This window comes from Mus caroli, chromosome 11 (genome assembly GCF_900094665.2).
Source record: "Mus caroli chromosome 11, CAROLI_EIJ_v1.1, whole genome shotgun sequence".
NCBI lineage: Eukaryota > Metazoa > Chordata > Mammalia > Rodentia > Muridae > Mus > Mus caroli.
In genome coordinates this window covers 44,999,064-45,018,083 of record NC_034580.1, presented here as the reverse complement: position 1 = coordinate 45,018,083, position 19,020 = coordinate 44,999,064, and the positions used below count along the sequence as shown (strand labels likewise).

At 46.0% G+C, this 19,020-nt stretch overlaps 1 protein-coding gene across 2 annotated transcripts in view; it reads right to left on the bottom strand.

The window, feature by feature from the left end:
• Positions 1-5,922: 5,922 nt before the first annotated feature.
• The window catches only part of Rnf130 (ring finger protein 130), a 98,490-nt gene continuing 85,392 nt past the window's right edge, over positions 5,923-19,020 (bottom strand). For both annotated transcript variants that reach the window (XM_021176682.2, XM_029483903.1), the window contains one exon: positions 5,923-7,838. In XM_021176682.2, coding sequence (XP_021032341.1) covers positions 7,729-7,838 — 110 coding nt within the window. In that variant the 3' untranslated portion in view covers positions 5,923-7,728. The remainder of the gene's footprint in view (positions 7,839-19,020) is intronic.

The following is a 19,020-nucleotide window of genomic DNA, read 5'->3' as shown; positions in this document are numbered from 1 at the left end:
AATAAAACAGAAGCCTTTAATCCCAGCACTCGGGAGGCAGAGGCAGGCGGATTTCTGGGTTCGAGGCCAGCCTGGTTTACAGAGTGAGCTCTAGGACAGCCAGGGCTATACAGAAGAAAAGAAAAAAAAAATGACTACAGTTCTTAGCAGGAGAGAGAGCGAGGAGTTGTCAGGAAAGCTGCAGGTTACTTTGAGACAGTCGTCCCCGATGCATTAGAGGAACTGTAAAAATTGCCACAGAAGGAACGATGATCCATAGTCAGAAAAGTTACTGCAGCTTAAACAGGAAACCCTTCTTATTCAGGACTGTCATAGCCACAGTTTGCAAAAAGTGCAGCTATTGATTAATGCAATGTAGGGTCAATTAGATGTACGTTCCTGAGGTCTTTTATCTGTTGTGCTTTTTCTTTCTTTTTCTTTTCATTATATCAGGCATATTGCCCTGTAAATTGTGGTAGTGGTACCAGGAATAAAAAATTAAGGAATTTTTAACTTAAAAAAAAAAGAATTAAGAGCCACACTCTGTCTCTTTCTGCCTCTGTCTCTTTGTCTCTGTCTCTGCCTCTTTTTCCCCTTGAGATAGTCTCTCTATATGGAGCCCTGGCTCTCCTGGAACTGTGTAGGCCAGGCTGGTCTTGAACTCACAGAAATCTACCTGCCTCTGCTTTCTGAGTAGAGGGATTAAAGGTGTACACTACCATGCCTAGCCTTGACTTTTTCTTTTAATTAAAAAAGTGTTTATATTTACTTATTTTTGTTTTATGTGTATGGGTATTTTGCCTGCACGTAAGTCTATATGTCATATGAGTACCTAGTATCTTTGGAGGCCAAGAGATAGTTGGATCCCCTGAAACGGGAGTTACAGGTGGCTGTAAACCACCATCTGGGTGCTGGGAATCAAACCCAGTTTTCTGGAAGAGCAGCTAGCGCTCTTAGCTACTGCGCTGTCTCCCTAACCCTGAAAGGTTCAAGCCAGGCTCAACCCCTGTCTAGCTGTCTCTGGAACATGTGAGGCGGTACCACTGTGGTTTGGATTTGTGTTTTTCTACCATGTCCCCTTTAAGGAGCACGTGCTTTTTGTCACCTGCGACCGCAGAGAGTACTCCACGGGACACAAACAGCGTTCTCAACAGAGTTTTATTGAAACGGTTATATTAGCAAATTCCACACATACAGGTGTACACTATTGGCATAGAGGTTCATGCCAGACAATTTCACTACTTAATTATACTTACATCAACCATGTGGACCTAGGAGTTGTGCTGCCCACTTCCAGGGGGTTGACACATCTGACCGTCAAGAAGTCGGCTCACACTGTACGTGCAGGTGTCTGCATTCTTGACAGGGGAACCCCTAAGGTGAAGTCGCACATTGCATCAATGAGCAATCTTGCGATCTGAATACTTGATGTGTGCTCCTTCTGCCACAAACCACCCACTGGTGAGAGGAAGTCCAGTGCACAGCATCCCTCTCATCCCTCCAGGTGTCCCACCTTGCCGTCTGCCTAAGGCGTGTTCTGAGCTTCCTCACCCCAAGTTACCTGTGCTTAGGTTAGAAAAATAGTTTTGTATGCCGTCCGCTGAAATGTTGTGCATAGTCAACAGGAACCTGGAGTGAGTGGGGCTCTTTGAATGATCCAGATGTGAAAGGGGTGACTTCAGTGTTTTCTACGAGTGTCTGTAAAAGCTACTGAGGGTCAAAAACAACTGCGACACATGGGGCCTAGAATGTAAACTGATTTCTCTCTTACCGAGTGGCATGTCTAGGGGCAATGGTTTTCCCCACCTCACGCCCACATCTCCTCTCAGCTTGGAATCTTTTCTGTCCCCGTAAACAACATTGGTGCAGTTTGCTTGGGTGAGGTATGGCCACTCAAGAGTCCATCATACTTCCCATGCTAGGCTGAAGATACCAGATTCCATCCTTAGCACCAGACAAGAGAGCTGTATTCTAGCTGGGTCAGCAAGCCAGCCAGGGCTGTCAGGGCGGTGGCATGTGCTGTGGTTGCCCCTAAAAGGTCTAGGTGTAGAACCAGGCCAAACCTACTGATGGAGGCATAAAGCATAGGTGGCAGTTAGCAGGCGCAGCTTGCTTACCTGAAGGAAAAAATGAGTTGGGATGTCACATTTTACCAGACCCTCCCACATTTTTTTTTTTTTAAAGAACAAATATCTTGGTTTAGTACCTTCCAGTCATTAGAAAAGTCCATTAATATCATAATGCAAGTACACTTAGACTTATTTGTGGATGAAGGATAATTCCAAAAGCAGGCTAGAATCCACTCTCTGTTGGGTTAAATTTGTAAAAATGTAGCTCAGTACAATGTTAACTGTTGCCAGTCTGGGAGGAGGGTCTAAGATGGCAGCTGTGGGCTTGTGGGTGGCCAACATGTTCCTTCCAGGTGCATGGAGCTGCTCAGAAAGTGGAGTTGAGATGGAGAGAAGTGACATATGTCAGCATCAGATGTTTTGGGGATGCTGGAAGGGGAGGAGATGGAGGGCCACGACTGGGGGAGACGCTGCTTGCTGTTCAGCCTTTCCTCTGGAGAGGAGTGAGGATGCGAGTGAGGTGCTAACGGCTGGGTGAGGGCTCCACCAAGGCCTCTGAGAAAGATTCTACTTTTAGGCTGTGGAATGGGGTCCTGGCCACCTCAAGCCTGTCTTAAAGAGTCAATAGGAGGGGCCCAATGGATCCCAGGGTGGAGGCCCAAGTTACTCTGGAGGCCGTGAGTCCTCCTGGAATATCAGTGCTTGGGTTGCACAGGGTTTAAAGGCTGTTCTGCCCTTTGCTGTGTGTTTCTTCTTCCTTCCCCAAGTCAGAGTGAAGAAAGCAGGGAGGAAAGTATATCGAGCCTAGGACTGCAGGAGGGAATCACGGGAGGGGCCGCTTCCACGGGGCCGAGCTAGGTCCTCAGAACCACGTCTGTAAGGCAGAAATATCACCCTTTTAGCAGCCAAGGCTGACAGCTCTCTCTGCCTCTGTGGTCAATACAGACTGACGGGGGTCACAGCTCTGGAGAACACAGGTGACTGTTTTTATCCCAGGGCTCACCTGGCCTGTCCTCATCAAAGGTCAGCTTTCTGGGAATGCCCATAAAGAAGAGAGGAGCCCATCAACCCTGCCAGAGCCCAGAAGGAGTTCCTTGGTTACAAAGGGGCTTCCTGACCACAAACTTCAGCCCTCACGCTCAGGCTTTAGGAGGCTGATGCGACCTGTGAATACTGTAATCTGCAGAGAGCCAAGGGGACAGCCAGCCAGATAGATACAAGGAGTCTGCAAGAGCAGCTTTTCCATCTACTTTGCCCCCCCACCCTGCTGTTTCCAGGAACACCAGGCAAGCAAGGTCCCGTGCTACTAATACAGGCACCTCAGTCCCAGCATTCCTTCTGGTCCTTTTCTGACACCACACTTACAGCTTGTAAGCCATCTTTCAGAGTCTGGCCATAATCTCAACCACATCTAAGCATCTTAAACAATTCCCTCTTTCCAGACAGGTTAAAAATGATGCACCCACAGGGCTCAAACCCCATGCCCTGTTTGTAAGCACTGAGTGGATCTGCATGGAAAGGTGCTTGTTTTAAGCTGTGGGTATCAAGATGGTCGCCCTGTGTGAATGATTCCTTATTCTCACCTCCTCACGCTGCCTCTGAGTTTAAGGGCACAGCCCTCCCATTCTGAACACTGCAGGATGAGAGCTGCCAGGCCCACCTTTCTTGAGTGGGGAAACCTCACACAATCATTTCTCTACATCAGAGTCTCCAATAGCCTTTTCTGTGTGCTGTACATCCCGGCCAGTGGTGCCTAGCCCAGTTTCTCTCTGGCTGGCACCATCATTGGCACTGAGCATCTACTTCTGTCAGGGTGTGCATGCGTGCCCAGTGCACACACCTCTGCACAGGGCTGGGGAGGGGAAGACACAGGGCCTCCCAGGATGTGGGATCCGGTAGACATCACTGGGGCTGAGTTACGGGTTCTCCTGGGTCCTGTTAATATTCACTCAATCACCGAGGTTGGAAATCTGCCTTCTACTTCTATCTCACAGCTCACTCACCCCCTTTTTCCTAAGTTTAGTCAGCTCAGTCTGGGGTCCCATGGTCCCAAGCCAACCGCTAGGACACCAGCCCCAGCAGGGCCCATCTGCCTTCTGCCTCTCACACAACCTGCAGCTTATAGTGTTCTTTTCCCAAGCAGACCCTAGAGCTTCCCCGGGCCCAGAAGCGGAGATGGTGACTTCAGCCCAAGGAACCTGCCTTACTCCTGTTGCTCCTCATGACCCATCTCTACCCAGACGCAGTAAACTGCACTCTACCCTTCCACCCGTGCCCAGGGAACTGTCCCCTTGAGGCTCACCCTCATCTCACCTGCTCTCACTCCGCAGAGTGCTGCCAACATGCCAGTTTCCAGAACGGTCAAATATGCCCAACCACTGAAGGGCTTGAGTGCTGAGATGCACCCCCAGCCTCTCAAGTCTTCATGACTACTCCGTCTTCACTTCAGGTGCACCAGTCAGATACACAGTGAGAACTTTGTAAAAAGACGGTCAACAGGCTAGGCGTGGGGGCACATGCTTTTCAAACTAGCACTCGGGAGGCAGAGGCAGGTGGATCTCTGAGTTTGAGGCCAGCCTGGTCTACAGAGTGAGTCCTAGGGCAGCCAGGGCTACACAGAAAATCCCCATTTTGAAAACCAAAAAAGAAAAAGACAAAAAGGGCTGGTGACAAAACTGACCCCACGGTCTTGCCTTTCCCTTCGAAATGCCAGTTTTAAATTCAGCCGTTTTCTTCTTGACATTTATGAGCAGTGAGCCCTTGTTAGGAAGACCCCTGAGCCCTTGTTAGGAAGACCCCTGATGTGAAATCACAGTCTTGTTTTCTTGCAGCAGGACGAGGACCCCCAGAGCGAAGGTGAACAGCAAACAGCAAAGGGACAGTGGCTTTCCCCCCTCAGTTTGGTGTCCTTTAGTGCATAGACGAGGGAGAATATGGAGGTGAAGGGCAGGAAGAGCAGGAAGGCTTACAAAGCCCACCAGACAAGCCAGTTAATAAGGGTCAGTAACCTTTGCTTTAATGCCTTTCTGACCACATATTTTGGCATCTCAGTCTGTCGTGTCTCAGAGCAGATGAGAAGTAGAGGCTCAGCTTCATGATGGATTTGCTTTCAGGGATGTTTCTTATGAGGGAACAACCAGAAGGTCCAGGAGATGGAGGCTGATTCAAAAGCAAGGCTTAGTGGGCCTTGGGAGTTTTAAACTGTTGATGGTAGAGCCTGGTTTTCCCAAGAGGGGAGCAAAGGTGGGACTCTGGATGGGTACATTCATTACTTCTGGAGATACTCTGGGGACTTTATACCTGGATGTCCAGGCCAGTCATCTGTCCTTTCTCCCTGAAGTAATGGGACCAGAGTGGCCCCTCCACAAGGAAGCGAAATATCTCAAAAGCTTAAACCTCTGTATTCAAGTTCACAGCTAATGTTGCCTGTGTCTGTAGATCCTGATAGGCATATGCTCTATGGCATATGCCAGTAATGGCTGTGCACCCAGCTCCACCTGGGTATCCAGGGTGACTCCGTGGCATGTCCCCTTATCATAGCCCCTGGTAGGAAGCTGCTATCCTCTGTACTCCCAAAGCACATGGCCCCCAACAAAGACGCCAATGACCTTCTGGACAAAGACAGGACATCTGGATCTGAGTTGAAGGTGGCCCCAATTTTCAGGAGAAGGGGGTCAACCTGGATATCTGGAGAGCTATTCTGAGTGAATCCCTTCACAGGAACTGCCTCCTTGGATGTTCTAAAATGACCACGTGTCCCAGTTTTTCCAGGGATTCAAACACTGTCTCAGTAGATTTTAGAGGACTCAATTTAATTTTTTTCCCCAAACAATTCTGTTTCTTTTTTAAGTAAAGTAACTGTCTAGACTGTAACTTAATGTATATGCCTTTATAAGACAGATTAGACATGAAGAAAATGATAGCTGGGATCTGAGTTTTGGTTATGGAGAAGACGAGGCCGGGCTTCAGACAACATGGCAATTCCAGCATCCTGCTGGTCCGCCACACCAAACACTTCCACCTGAGCCTGTGACCCTGGCAGTCTAGTCTCCTGTTGAAACGCTCTCACTGAGAACCTGTCTTTCAGAACGATAATCTATTGAAACTTTATCAAAAATATTTTTATAGTACAAAGACTATAAAAAAGAAAGACGAAAGCCCTTGGTAAGCAGTAAAAGTGAAAGCAGGTAAGACCTTAGACGTCGGTCCTGGTCCAGCCTCGAGTACTCAAGCCAAGCGCGGGGGCTCACCTTGCCACCACGTTCTCACAGGCTGTCAGCACTCAGGCTCTCTGAGGGTCTGCTTCAGGAACAGGGGCGCCTGAGGGATCTTAGGATCTTGAGGGATGTTACAAGATGCTGTAACAGAGAAGCCACATGTAGGAAGATGAAATGTATGTGCCTCAAACTTATGACCCATAGAGCCAATAAAAGTGTCATGATGGGAGCCTGTCCCCCTCCGTCTGTTGTGTTGTCACGCACACGGCTAGACACTGGTGTTGCGTTCTCCTAACAAGGGTCTGGACATCTTCCCAGCTCTGATGAGAAGCAGGCTGACCGTGGCACAGACTTCTGCAGAAAGGAGGTGTTCTGCTGATCCTGGTCCCACAAGTTCCTCATATGTTAACTTGATGTCATTCTGGATGTATGGGAAGAGCACACATGTCCCCAGTGTCCACCATGCTGGCCACAGCATCCTCTTCTGTAAGTCTGGTTGCCAGCGCTCCAGAGTTTCTTCATGTTGGTGCTGAGGCTGGCAGGATAGCACTGGATTGGACAATCAAGATGGAGAAGGAGGAGGCCCCATTTGGTATTTAATAGTAGGATGTTGGTTTGCACTTCCCAATAAAACATTCAAAATTATTTTGGTGTTGATGACTGTTAACCTTATCGATACTGTGCGGTCATCGTGCTAGACTCCTGGTGTCACCTCCCCATAGATACCACAGACAGCAGGGACAGATGCCTCCCATGTCCAGTGCCTATGTAAATCCTTGTCATCTGATGTCATGCCCATCACAGATGCAGGAAAAGGACAAAGCAGAGGACTGTCTGATCCTGTGACGGCAGACTCTGGGCCCCATGGCCTGTGTCCTCCTAGCTCTGGGGGACAACAGGAGGTCGGAGTTTCACAGGGAGAAAGGAAGGTGAAGCGTCTCCTGAAGGACTCTCTATGGGAAGAGGCCTTTTACCAGAACATACAGTAAGAGACAGAGGACAAAGGGAAGCAGGGGGAGGAGCCGTGATTTATACTCTGCACTGGTGGGACTGTTCATCTACAGGCTTTCCTGTGCATGTGAGGACCACAAAATGTATTTTACAAAACCCCCATGCCACCCTGACACAGAACAGCGTGCGATTATTTGGGGACACGGACACATTTGCAACAAACGCATCATTAACCGCTGGCCCCACCTCTTCTCTGGAAACAGCCAGGCTCCTGAGGTGCCCATGCTCAGTGGTCAGCTCTGGGTGATACCACGAGGCTCACTCGCGCAATAATGCTGCCATCAAACCTCACCTTGGGGGAACACTGTAATTTAACCCTGAACCCCAACTTGTGCCCAGAGGTACTGCCATTCTTCCCAGATGGACGATGACAGAGGAATACAAAGTAAGAAAGGTGACCGTAAATCAAATCTCAAAAGGAGAGACCCCCAATAACCCATTTTTTAAAAAAATCAGGTTTTGTTCTCGTCATACATGTCCAAAGAAGGTTCAATTGTGGAGAATTCACTTTCATACACCAGGCTGCGCGGCGACAGGGAGTTCTGGTGAAAGACGTGCCCACCTGAAAGAGGAACAAGAAAAACAGAGTTAGTATGGCCTTAGCCTCGGTCGCTAGGACCTTGGAGAATGTTGATCATCTTTGAAACACTGTCTCTTATCACTAGAAGGAAAATAACGTAGGGATTGTGTTCCCAAGAGCTGGGGCTGGAACGCAGGGCCTCTGGCATGCCAAAGAAGCGCTGCACCTTTGAGCTGCCTCTGTGCCTTACAAGCATGATGGATGTGGTTTTCAATTTTGTTTTTTGTTTTTTGTTTTTTTTTGGGGGGGGGATAGGGTTTCATGTAGACAAGACTAGCCTTGAACTCAATATAGCTGGCCTTGAACTTCTGGTCCCCCTGTTTCTATTTCCTGAGTCCTGGGATCACAAGCACGTGTGACTTTGTCCGGTTTATGAGATGCACAAACCTGGGACCTTGTGCGTGCTAGGCAAGCACTCTGCCAACCGAGTCACACCCACAGCCATTTGTAGGTTATTTCAAATACGTGCAGTCCCAGGGCTGGAGAAATGGCTCAACAGTTAAGAACACTCGCTGCTCTGGCAGGGGTCTGGAGTTCACTTCCCATAACCCACATCAGGACTCATAACCATCCAAAACTCCAATTCCAGGGGACCCAACGTCATCTCCTGGCCTTCATGGGTGTGGCACATGTGGCACTCGCACACACATAAAACAAAAATAAGTAAATATTTTTAAAAATCTTCCAAGATATGTATAGTGCCCGGTTAGGATCCCCGAAAGCATCACTGTCACTTCAAACAGCTGCCTGAGGCTTCTGAAAGGGTAGGCGCCATTGATAAACCTGAGGACTTCTTATGGACACAATCCTATGGAGAACTCCATATCCTTTCTTCCTCTGAACATCCGTCCTGCAGATGTGGGTACGCAGCAGCACTCCAGCAGCTGGGAAACCCTAGGGGTTCTGGTTGGTGAGTTTTGAGGATCTGATAACACAATGAAAAGTTCTGGACTGAAGAAGGTGGTAGAAGGGCTTGTCGTCGAATCTGGTGACTTGAGTTTGATCCCTGAGACCAGAAAACTAACTCCTGCAAGCCATCAGAACTCTCCATGTGTGTTATAGCAGGTATGTGCTTGAAAACATAGACTAAGTTAAATTTAACAAAACAGTTTTTTAAATTAAAGTTTAAAGCCGGGCATGGTGGCGCATGCCTTTAATCCCAGCACTTGGGAGGCAGAGGCAGGCAGATTTCTGAGTTTGAAGCCAGCCTGGTCTACAAAGTGAGTTCCAGGACAGCCAGGGCTATACAAAAAAACCCTGTCTCGAAAAAACCAAAAAAAAAAAAAAAAAAAAAAAATTAAAGTTTTAATTTAGGACTAAATAGGCAAAAGTGCTCCAGAGCCTAAGGGCCATGATAAGGTAAGAAGCTGAGTGTAACCCCCGGGTCTGGGAAGACACACTCAGACCTGCAGATCCATGGGCTCCCTGCCAGACAGTCTAGTCTAAGACTCGAGCTCCAGGTCAAAGCAAGGGGGATGACTCCTAAGAAATGACTAAGGAACACTGCCTTTGCTGACCTGTGGCCTCCTCAACACACTCTCCTGCACATCTGCCCACACAAGCATGCAAACACCCCAACAAATGAAAAAGTCTTAATTTATATTAAAGCTATACCTTCACATGGTTTGGTTAATCACTAATGAAATCTGAGGTGTGTGTGTGTGTGCAGTATATCTTTATGTAGTGTAACCATGCTGGTCTTGAACTTGCAATCATCTTTAATTTTTAAACTAATTTTCTTGTTTTTGTTTTTTCAAGTCAGGGTTTCTCTGTATAGCTCTGGCTGTCCTGGAACTTGCTCTGTAGACCAGGCTGGCCTTGAACTCAGAGATCCACCTGCTTCTGCCTCTCAAGTGCTGGGATTAAAGGCGTGTGCCACCACCAGCAGCTTTAAAATTAATGTTATTTTATGCATGTGTTTGCCTGCATGGTTCCTAGAAACTGGAGGAGTTACAGACAGTTGCGAGGGACCCCGTGAATGCTCGGGATTGCAGTGGGAGCCTCAGGAAGAGCAGCAAGTTCCCCTAACCACTGAGCCACCTTTCCTGCTTCTGAACCTACAGTTCTCTTGCCTCCATTTCCCAAGTGCTGGGATTCCAGGCCTGAGGTCCAGGGTTCCATTTGGGATCCCTCCCACTCCCTCTGCCTCAGTGGCTGAGCACAGATCTACACAACCAGCTGACACCAGGTGTTTTGAAGGGCAGTCTCCAACTTCACTTTTTCAGAGTGTGCAATTTTTAGTGACTCTTGTAAAAATTATGCTTTAAATAACATACTTAACTTTTTTCACTTTTAAAATTTATTTTGTGCCAGGTGGTGGTGGTGACACACACCTTTAGTCCCAGCATGCCTAAGAAAAGATCCCAGGCAGATCTCTGACTTCAGGGCCAGCCTGGTCTACAGAGCAAGTTCCAGGAAAGTCAAAGATATATAGAGAGACCCTGTCTTAAAACACACACACACACACACACACACACACACACACACACACTATTTTCTTTTGTGTGGGTGCTGGGGGTGGTGCTCACACGCCATTCAGCTTGCATGGAAGTCAGAAGATAACTTTCAGGAGTAGATCCCACCTTGTGGGTCCCAGAAGTTGAAACCCAGGCTGTCAAGCTTGGTGGCAGGTGGCTTTATCTCTGAGTCATCTTGCCAGCCTAAAGGTACTGATTTTGAGATGCAAATTCTCAATTGAATTCCCACTAAGGAACATTAGGATTCCCGCCCCCCCATCTTTGTCCCTTCCTTCTCCCATATACAATGATCCAAGTCATTATTTTTTTTTGCAAGTTTTATACATTTAGTGTTTTATACATTTATTGCTTATACTATGTGACCGTGCTGCTCAGAACTAAGTCACGGTCCTGTTTTCTTCTCTGCATGGCTCCTGTTTTGTTGCTGTGGTTTTAATAAGGTAACAGGGAAATAAAGTAAAATGAACATGATTAAACTTTGCAACTTCAAGGGCTTCTGTGGGGGCGGGGTTCAGTGGTTACACGTGCACTGCACACTCACGAGGACCAGAGTTCAGAGCCCAGTACCCATGCAGCAAGCCAGGCTTCCCATGACAGCCATAACTCCAGTTCTGAGGGGCTGCATGGGCTCTTCTGGCCTCTGCATCTGCACAAACAAGCACACCAGCACATATCTATACATACTCTCTCTTGCAAAAATGAATATGATAAATCTATAAAAACAGATTTTACGAATATTCCTACCAACATAGCCAGACTATAGAAAACGAACATGTCTAACACTTGCCAAAATTTCCTGGAATCTTTTAGTAATCCCTTCTTCTCTTACCAGCCTATTCCTATCACCATGGAAACAGGTCATCTTGTATCTTTCTAGAATGTTGAATCATTGAAAGCTGCTATGAGCATTAATGTCCAAGCTCTGTGTGAGAACACGAGTTCCTGTCTCCTGGGTTAAAGGCCAGGACTGGGGTGCCTGGGGAGATTCCGGCCTGGTCTATGCACCGTGTTCACGCTGCCTTTCAGCCCTTTGAGCGCTGTACAAGGAAGCCAGTGCCTCTCGCCAACCCCATGTCAGCCTTTTGCATCTTAGTCCTTCTAGTGTGAGTGGTTTCTTCTTGAAGCGTTTTCTTGCCCTTCTCTCTATTCCTCCTTCCTCCCCCTCTCTCCCTCCGTCCTTCCCTCTCTTCCTTTGAGTCAGAGTCTCAGTAGCTCAGGTTGGCCTGGAACTTGCTATGTAGCTGAGGATAACCTTGAACTCCAGATTCTTCTGCCTACGCTTCCCAAATGCTGGGATCACAGGTGTGCACTGCCCCCCTCCCCCGCCCCCAGCTCTCCTCTTAGTTTTTTTTTTTTCCTCTTAGTTTTTAAGATTCTGTTTTCATCGCTTGTGTATGAGTGTTTATCTGCATATGTGTGTATCATGTATCCATGTGTCTGGTACCTACGAAGATCAGACCAAAGCCTTGGGTCCCCTGGAATTGTAGTTACAGATGGTTTGAGTCACCATGTGGGTGCTGTGAACTGAACCTAGGTCCTCTGTAGGAGCAGCAAGTGCTCTTCACTGCGGTGCCATCTTTCTAGCCCCTCCTTTGCTGGTGATTACTGATACCAGGCATTCTACCATGCTTGTGCCAACAATTCTATCTCTTTTCTAGGGGTGGGTGCTGGGGCTTGAACCCAGGGCACTGAGCACACTAGACCAGAGCCACTCCTCCGATCTCCTTCTTCTTGACAGGGAGATCTGTTACCCTGGGTAGCCTGGAAACTGCTACATAGACTAGGCTGGCCCAGACTCCTAGAGATCTGCCTGCTTCGGCCTTGAGAGCTGGCATGAGCCACCTGCTTTTGTTTTTTGAAATACACACACACACACACACACACACACACACACACACACATATACACACAAGCCCTTCTTCAGAATTATTTTGAAAATACTTTTCTAAAAGAAGCTTTTCATTTTAATAACATGGATTTTGAAGAGTAAGCTCCAAATTTTGGTAAAATCTAATTTACTGACTGTTTCCCTTTCTTAGCCTGCACTTTTGAGTCAGATTAAAGAAATCTTCCCCAGTTCCAAGGTTACTGAGATTCTTCTCCTATGATGTCATCGAGAAAGACATCAAACATCTTAGGAATTACGGTTGAAGTTCCATTTTATGAACACAGCCATCCTACTGTGACAACTGACAGATGCCGCAGCAGCTAAGAGAATGGAGGTTCACAACCACCTGAACCTCTAGCTTCAGTCTGGTGCCCTCTTGTGGCCTCTTTGGGCCCTGCATGCACATGGTGCAGGGGCATAGATGGGAGCAAACTACTCATACACATAAAAAAATATATAAAAATATTGTGTTTTTAAAACCAGAATAAATCCAAAGGTACTTACTGACTGTACAAAGTGGCCCTCTTAGAGTCAGGTCCCAGACAGAAAATAAGTTACTTGATTTTTGACAACTGAATCTTGGTTTCCAGTTCAACCTGTATAATCTAACAGTATTGAGTAGTAAAGCATTTTTTTTAAAGATTTATATTTTTTTATGTATATGGGTACACTGTAACTGTTCTGATGGTTGTGAGTCATCATGTGGTTGCTAGGAATGAAGGTTGCTCACTCCGGTCAGCCAGCCCCGCTCCCTTTGGCCTTAAAGATTTATTTATTATACATAAGAACACTGTAGCTGTCTTCAGACACACCATAAGAGAGAGTCAGATCTCATTACAGATGGTTGTGAGCCACCATGTGGTTGCTAGGATTTGAACTCAGGACCTTCAGAAGAGCAGTCAGTGCTCTTAACCACTGAGCCATCTCTCCAGCCCATAAAACATGTTTTAAAGGTGGGAAGAGCTAATACTTTCTGTTAGGGTCAGCTGACACCATCTGACCTGCTCTCCTCCCTGGCTGGTCAGAGCAGGGATCAGTGGTAGAGTGCAAGCTTATTACGCTGAGGCCCTGGGTTCAAACTTTAGCACCAAATAAGAGTAGACACTAAGAATGTCCACACTTAGTTCATTAACCTGGCTTCATTGAACACACACACACACACACACACACACACACACACACACACACACACACATTTCAGGGAGAGGCAGGAGGTTGCTTTTGCCAAGGAAGTAAAGAATGTGGATCAACTTGTCTATTACATCACCTGCTGTGTCCTTTTTTACATTTTTATTCATTGATTTTTTTTTAATTTTTTTTTTTTTTTTACACAGACTCTTTCCACTTAGCCCTGACTGTTCTGGAACTTTACATAGTAGACCATGCTGGCATCAAACTTACAGAGATCTGTCTGCCTCTGCTTTCTGAATGCTGATAGCAAGCTGTTCATTACCTGCCTGGCTCAGTGTATGTGTGTGTGTGTTTAAAGAGATTTATTTATATGAGGACACTGTAGCTGTCTTCAAACATACCAGCAGAGAACACTGGATCCCACTACTGAAGGCTGTGGGAACTAAACTCAGGACCCCTGGAAGGGCAGTCAGTGCTCTTAACTGCTGAGCCATCTCTCCAGCCCTCGGTCTGTATATCTTTTAAAGTCATGATTACTTCTTTGCTTCTTAGCCAAAACCCATAGTTTTGAAGATACTCAATTCTACCTTCTGGAAATTGCGTTGTTCATGTAGCCTTTCACATTTGGGCCCAAATTTTCAAGTATGGCAGGAATTTTGATTCCTTTTTCACCTGTGCAGACACAGCAGACATGGTGCCATCCTGCACAGGCCCTGCTGGTCTCTTGCTGCAAAGCGTCCCTAGATGCAGTGTTCGGGAGTTAACCCCGTGATGCTCCTGGTCAGTATTGCATGGGCTTAGCAGCTCTCAGTTAATGCAGTCTCTGTAAGTCCTCTGCTTGTCGTCTAGAAATTAGCAAGTTTGTCAAGTTATGCCTCTTCACACTTGCCTCCTAGAATCTTATGGAACTGTCAGGGGATCTGCAGATTAATATGAGACAACACTGAGTTTGTCCTTCCTCCAACTTGTGACAATCCTTCTATTACATCACCTTGACTGTCCCGGCAGTGCACAGTAGCTCTCTGTGTAGAAGCCCTGTGTCTCTTTCAGATTTATTCCTTCACAGGCTGTCTACTTGATACTCTTGTAAGCAGTATCTTTTTTAAAATTTCATTTTTAATTGCTAACTGTTGATATATTATTTTAAATAAGACAGGATCTTGCTGACTGGGTCCAGAGCTGCTGGGTCAGATGGCCCTCCTCCCTCAGTCTGGGTAGCTGGTTCATGCCACTGGGCCTGGCTTGGTACCTCAATGTGACTGATTCTGCCAAATTTGCGTATTCATTTTAAGAGCTGGTTTGTAGGCGCTGAGGATTTTCTCCTCAGGTTGTCTGTGGACAGCGGTAGTTTTAGTCATCTTACTTTTTACTTACACCGTTCATTTCTTTTTCTTGCCTTACTATAGTAGCTAACACTGCTACTGACGGTGTGGTAGGAGACTCACAGTAGGCCTACTTCCGTACAGTTGGGAAGGAGCATGTTCTTATGCTTGTGGTCATTTTAAAAACGCATTATAGTCAAGATCTAGCATCTGTAATAGACATTTCCTTAGTAAATTGCTGTGTGCTATGTAAGCTCAGGGAAACACTGGCTCTGGAGGCGGGGCTGCTCCACACACCGCCCCATTGCCCAGCACAAAGCGTAAAGACGCAGTTACTGTTTATTTCTTGATGCAAGAGCACCAAAGGTGGGAAGAAATGACTGAAAGTCTCACGCAGGAGAGGGCACTTTGCCTAGGACCCTCCTTATTTGTCAGTCACCCCGGTGGACTGCTTGGTGCCAGGCTTTTCCAGTCAGGCCTAGTAGATAGTGGAAGTGTCAGATCTAACACTCTACTGTCTTTCTGATATACACTGTTCGCTTCTTTCCCTCAATCCTGCTGTATATTCAACACATTCATTTGGAATGGAAGCCATGGTTTTGTGGGTCATTCTCTTTATGAAATATCTTGGAATTTTAGCATTTTCTCCTATAATTATTAAGAAAAAAAATCACAACCTTTCGCTCCCCCTGCTCCCGTCAATTATTTCAAACGTACTCATTTTCAAAGAAACAAAGCCACAGATGGCCAGAGTCAGGTATGTAGTACTCAGCTGTAATCCCAGCACTTGGGAGGCTGAGACAGGGCTGTCCTAAATTCAAAGCAAGCCTGGGATAACAACAGAACCTGTTTCAGAAGAAACACACAGACACACACTCAGATACACATATTGTCACACATACTGACATACACACACCCAGACAGACAGGCACAGGCAGACAGGCAGGCACACACACACACACACATGCACCTGTACAGATATAGACACACAAACAAACTCTTAGGTTTTCCTATTTACATGCTATCAAAACTCTTTCCACTAATAATTTTGTTTAAAACCCCCGGATCTTTGGAACTGGATTTAATTTCCCACCCACAGGGCAGCACATAAACCACCTGAGGACCCAGTGCCTCCTTCTGTCCTCTTGGGCACCAGGCATGCAGGCAAAACACCCATAGATAGATAGATAGATAGATAGATAGATAGATAGATAGATAGATAGATAGATAGACAGTCAGATAAGATAGATAGATTGATTAAAACAAAACCAAATATTCACATCTATATTTGCAAAATAACCTATCCCCCCTTCTTTCCTTTCAGCTGTGGTTACTGGCCCTGATGCTATGTGGATCACAGAAATACTTGGGAAGCTTTTCCCTTTCCTACTCTCCCTTAAATGTCACAAAGAGCTCTCCAGTAGAAGCCATTGGAAAACACAGACATTTACAATTCTTAACAGTCGCACAATTGCAGTTAGGAAGGAGCAGTTCTATGGTTGGGGGTCACAGCATGGAGAACTGAAGCGAAGTGTGGCAGCATTAGGAAGGTTGAGAACCACTCTGACCATAGGGGTTTCTTTGAAGAATGATTTTAACTTAAGGGTCCAATGTATTATTTAGATGTTGGTGAACTTAATTTCCTAATTCTCATATCAATTTTAAATCGAAAGACATTTATCAACATTTAGTCTTCAGAATTTATTGACAAAATTCCAGTATTTTTATCATTACTTTAAAAATTTTTTATTTTTATTAATGCGTTTGGGTCTGTATGAGAGTATGCCACATTAAGTGCAGATGCCCAAAGAAGCCAGAGAGGCCACTGGATTTCCTGAAGTTGGAGTTACAGGCAGTCGTGAGGCACCTAACATGGCTGCTGGGAACTGAACTCGGGGCCTCAGGATGAACAGCAAGTGCTGTAAGCTGCTGCTCCAGCCCCCATGGCTACTTTAAAAAAAATCATGGTATAAAGTTCTAACAGCATTTGGTGTCTTTATCATTTAGAAACCTGTTTGTACATCTTGAGCATTTTTATGTATGTTTCATTGTGAAGGAAGTTTCCAGGACTTTTTCAGCCTGCAAGCCTGGAGCTCTAAAGCCATCAAACAGCTCTCCGTCTCCCTCCCTAGAACTCTGCATCTCACCACCTCTCCTGTGTTTCTTTGTAGTTTCTGACGTGTGCATTCATGATGTGTCTTCATTCTTAGTATTGGGTGTTGGTGTCTCCTTGATCAGGAAATGATGTTAATTTCATTTTCTTTTTAAAGAAATGCCTTTGCACTTGATTGACTTGGCTGTGCGTTTGTCCTCCATTCATGACAGTCTATAGTTCCTTGAATTCAGTTTGATGCTCTTGAGAGAAATGCCTAGAGCACTGGCTTCTAGCGTTTCTAGACTCATGATCACAGATGTCTACCATAACAAAGGCGCCATACAAGTGGTAAGACACTTTAGTATTTTAATCATCACTTAGAATTACCCACTATTGCCCTTTCTGTGGTCTATTTCCTCTTGGATTGCCATTTGTTATTATTTTCCTTATGTGTAAATATTTGTCTTTGATGAGGTTTCACTATATAGCCAGGATCTTCCTACCGCAGCTTCCCAAATGCTGGTTGCCTACCCCACTGTGCCTAACTCAGCCTAAGCCAAAACTGTTTCTACACTGTAAGTCTAGTGACCTAGTAACCTTCTGAGACAATCAAAATTTAATTGCATTTCAACAGCTTTCTAGGGTCGTTAGATGAAGCAGATGCAAACATTGTTATCGTCTTTTGATGAAACTAAAAAAAAAAAAAAAAAAAAAAAAAAAACCATTGCAAAGTGAAGGCAGTCTTGTGCTCAGTGGTATCCAATAAGCCCTCTAAATAACTCAGATTTGACAAAATGTAAGAATTAGTTAGGAAAGGCGGGGGAGAGTAAGCTGTTGCTAAGTGCGGAACTAGCACGCATGGAGCCCTGGGTTTGAGCACCATCACTGGGAGGAAGTGGACAGGAGTTTAAGAGGTCAAGCTCACCCTCGTCTACATGCGAAAGCTGAGGCTAACTTGGACTACCGGAGGCCTTGTCTCAAAACAACAAAAACAGCCCCCAAACTCTTCACCATGGAAACCACAGCCCCCAAACTCTTCACCATGGAAACCTGTGTGCTGAGGTTTATCTTCAATCTTCTTTTAAAAGAAAAAGTAATGTTCAAAATCTGCTTTTTCTCATGTTTTAAAGGCTTGGATACTGGTCCAGGCCCTGCTTCCAGGTCAGGTGACAGAAGGTTCATGAAGTCAGAAGGCTGTTGCGTCACTGTGTCTTAGGGTTCGTGGTTCCTGCTTGTGGGGGGAAGCAGCACGGATTTCCACAGAAAGCTTTCCTCATATAAAGCAGTGGAGGCAAGAATGAGCCTTTCGGAGATTCTAAGCATTGGCTGTGTGTTCTCCCCGAAAGAGTGACCTTTTGTACCTTCGTGGTGAACACAGCTCGGCCTACCCAGTGTTCACTTTGTGAACAGGAAGGAAATGAAGATGAGCTGTTAGACCTTAGTGGCCCAGAGACTTTCTCAGGCTGCATCATGTGCCTGACAAGGCTTTCCCCTTTTCAATGCCAGGAAAGACTTTGCAGGATCAGCTTTTTTTTTTTTTTTTTTTTTAAATGAAGGAAATGCAGAAACTACTGAGCCAGGCACCTTCACTAACACGATTTTTCAAATCTCCCAAGCCCTATATGCTGCTACAGTAGCCTATATACATTGGTGAGGAGACTGGGGCTGCAGGAAGTCAGGCAGGGGTCTCATGCTTGCCTGCTGCACATTCTAATGCAGATCAAATCAACAGAAAGTCGACACTGGGTCACAGGCCAGCTTTAGCTGTGGCGCAGGGAAAGAGCTCAGGAGAGATGGTGCAGACTCAGTTTACTTTGCCTGGACAGGAACCTAGTGCCACAGGCTTCTGCTGCTTGTCCCCGACCCAAGCCGGGCTGCAGCACATTCACACCCAGCATAAGCAGAGTGAGAAGACAGTCAAGGCTTAGTTTCTGAGTTGTCTGCTGCTGTTAAGTCCAATTCTTAAACTCTAGATAAGGAATTTACTACAGTAAAACCAAACAGCTGGAAAGGAAAAAAGGGAAGGGCACTGGGGAATCTTTTCTCTGCTATTTAAAAAGTCTAAAGCTTGCTGGCCAAAGGGAAATGAGGCTTGCTTTCCAGGCTTAGTGGCTGCAGGACCAGGAGACTCTGCAAGTTCCTCTTTAGACACACCTCCCAACTCAGAATCCACTGATGCCAGGGCTTCTGTGACACCAAGTAGTCTTAAAAACATTTATTTTTGGTTCAAAAAAAGAAAAAAAAAAAAAAA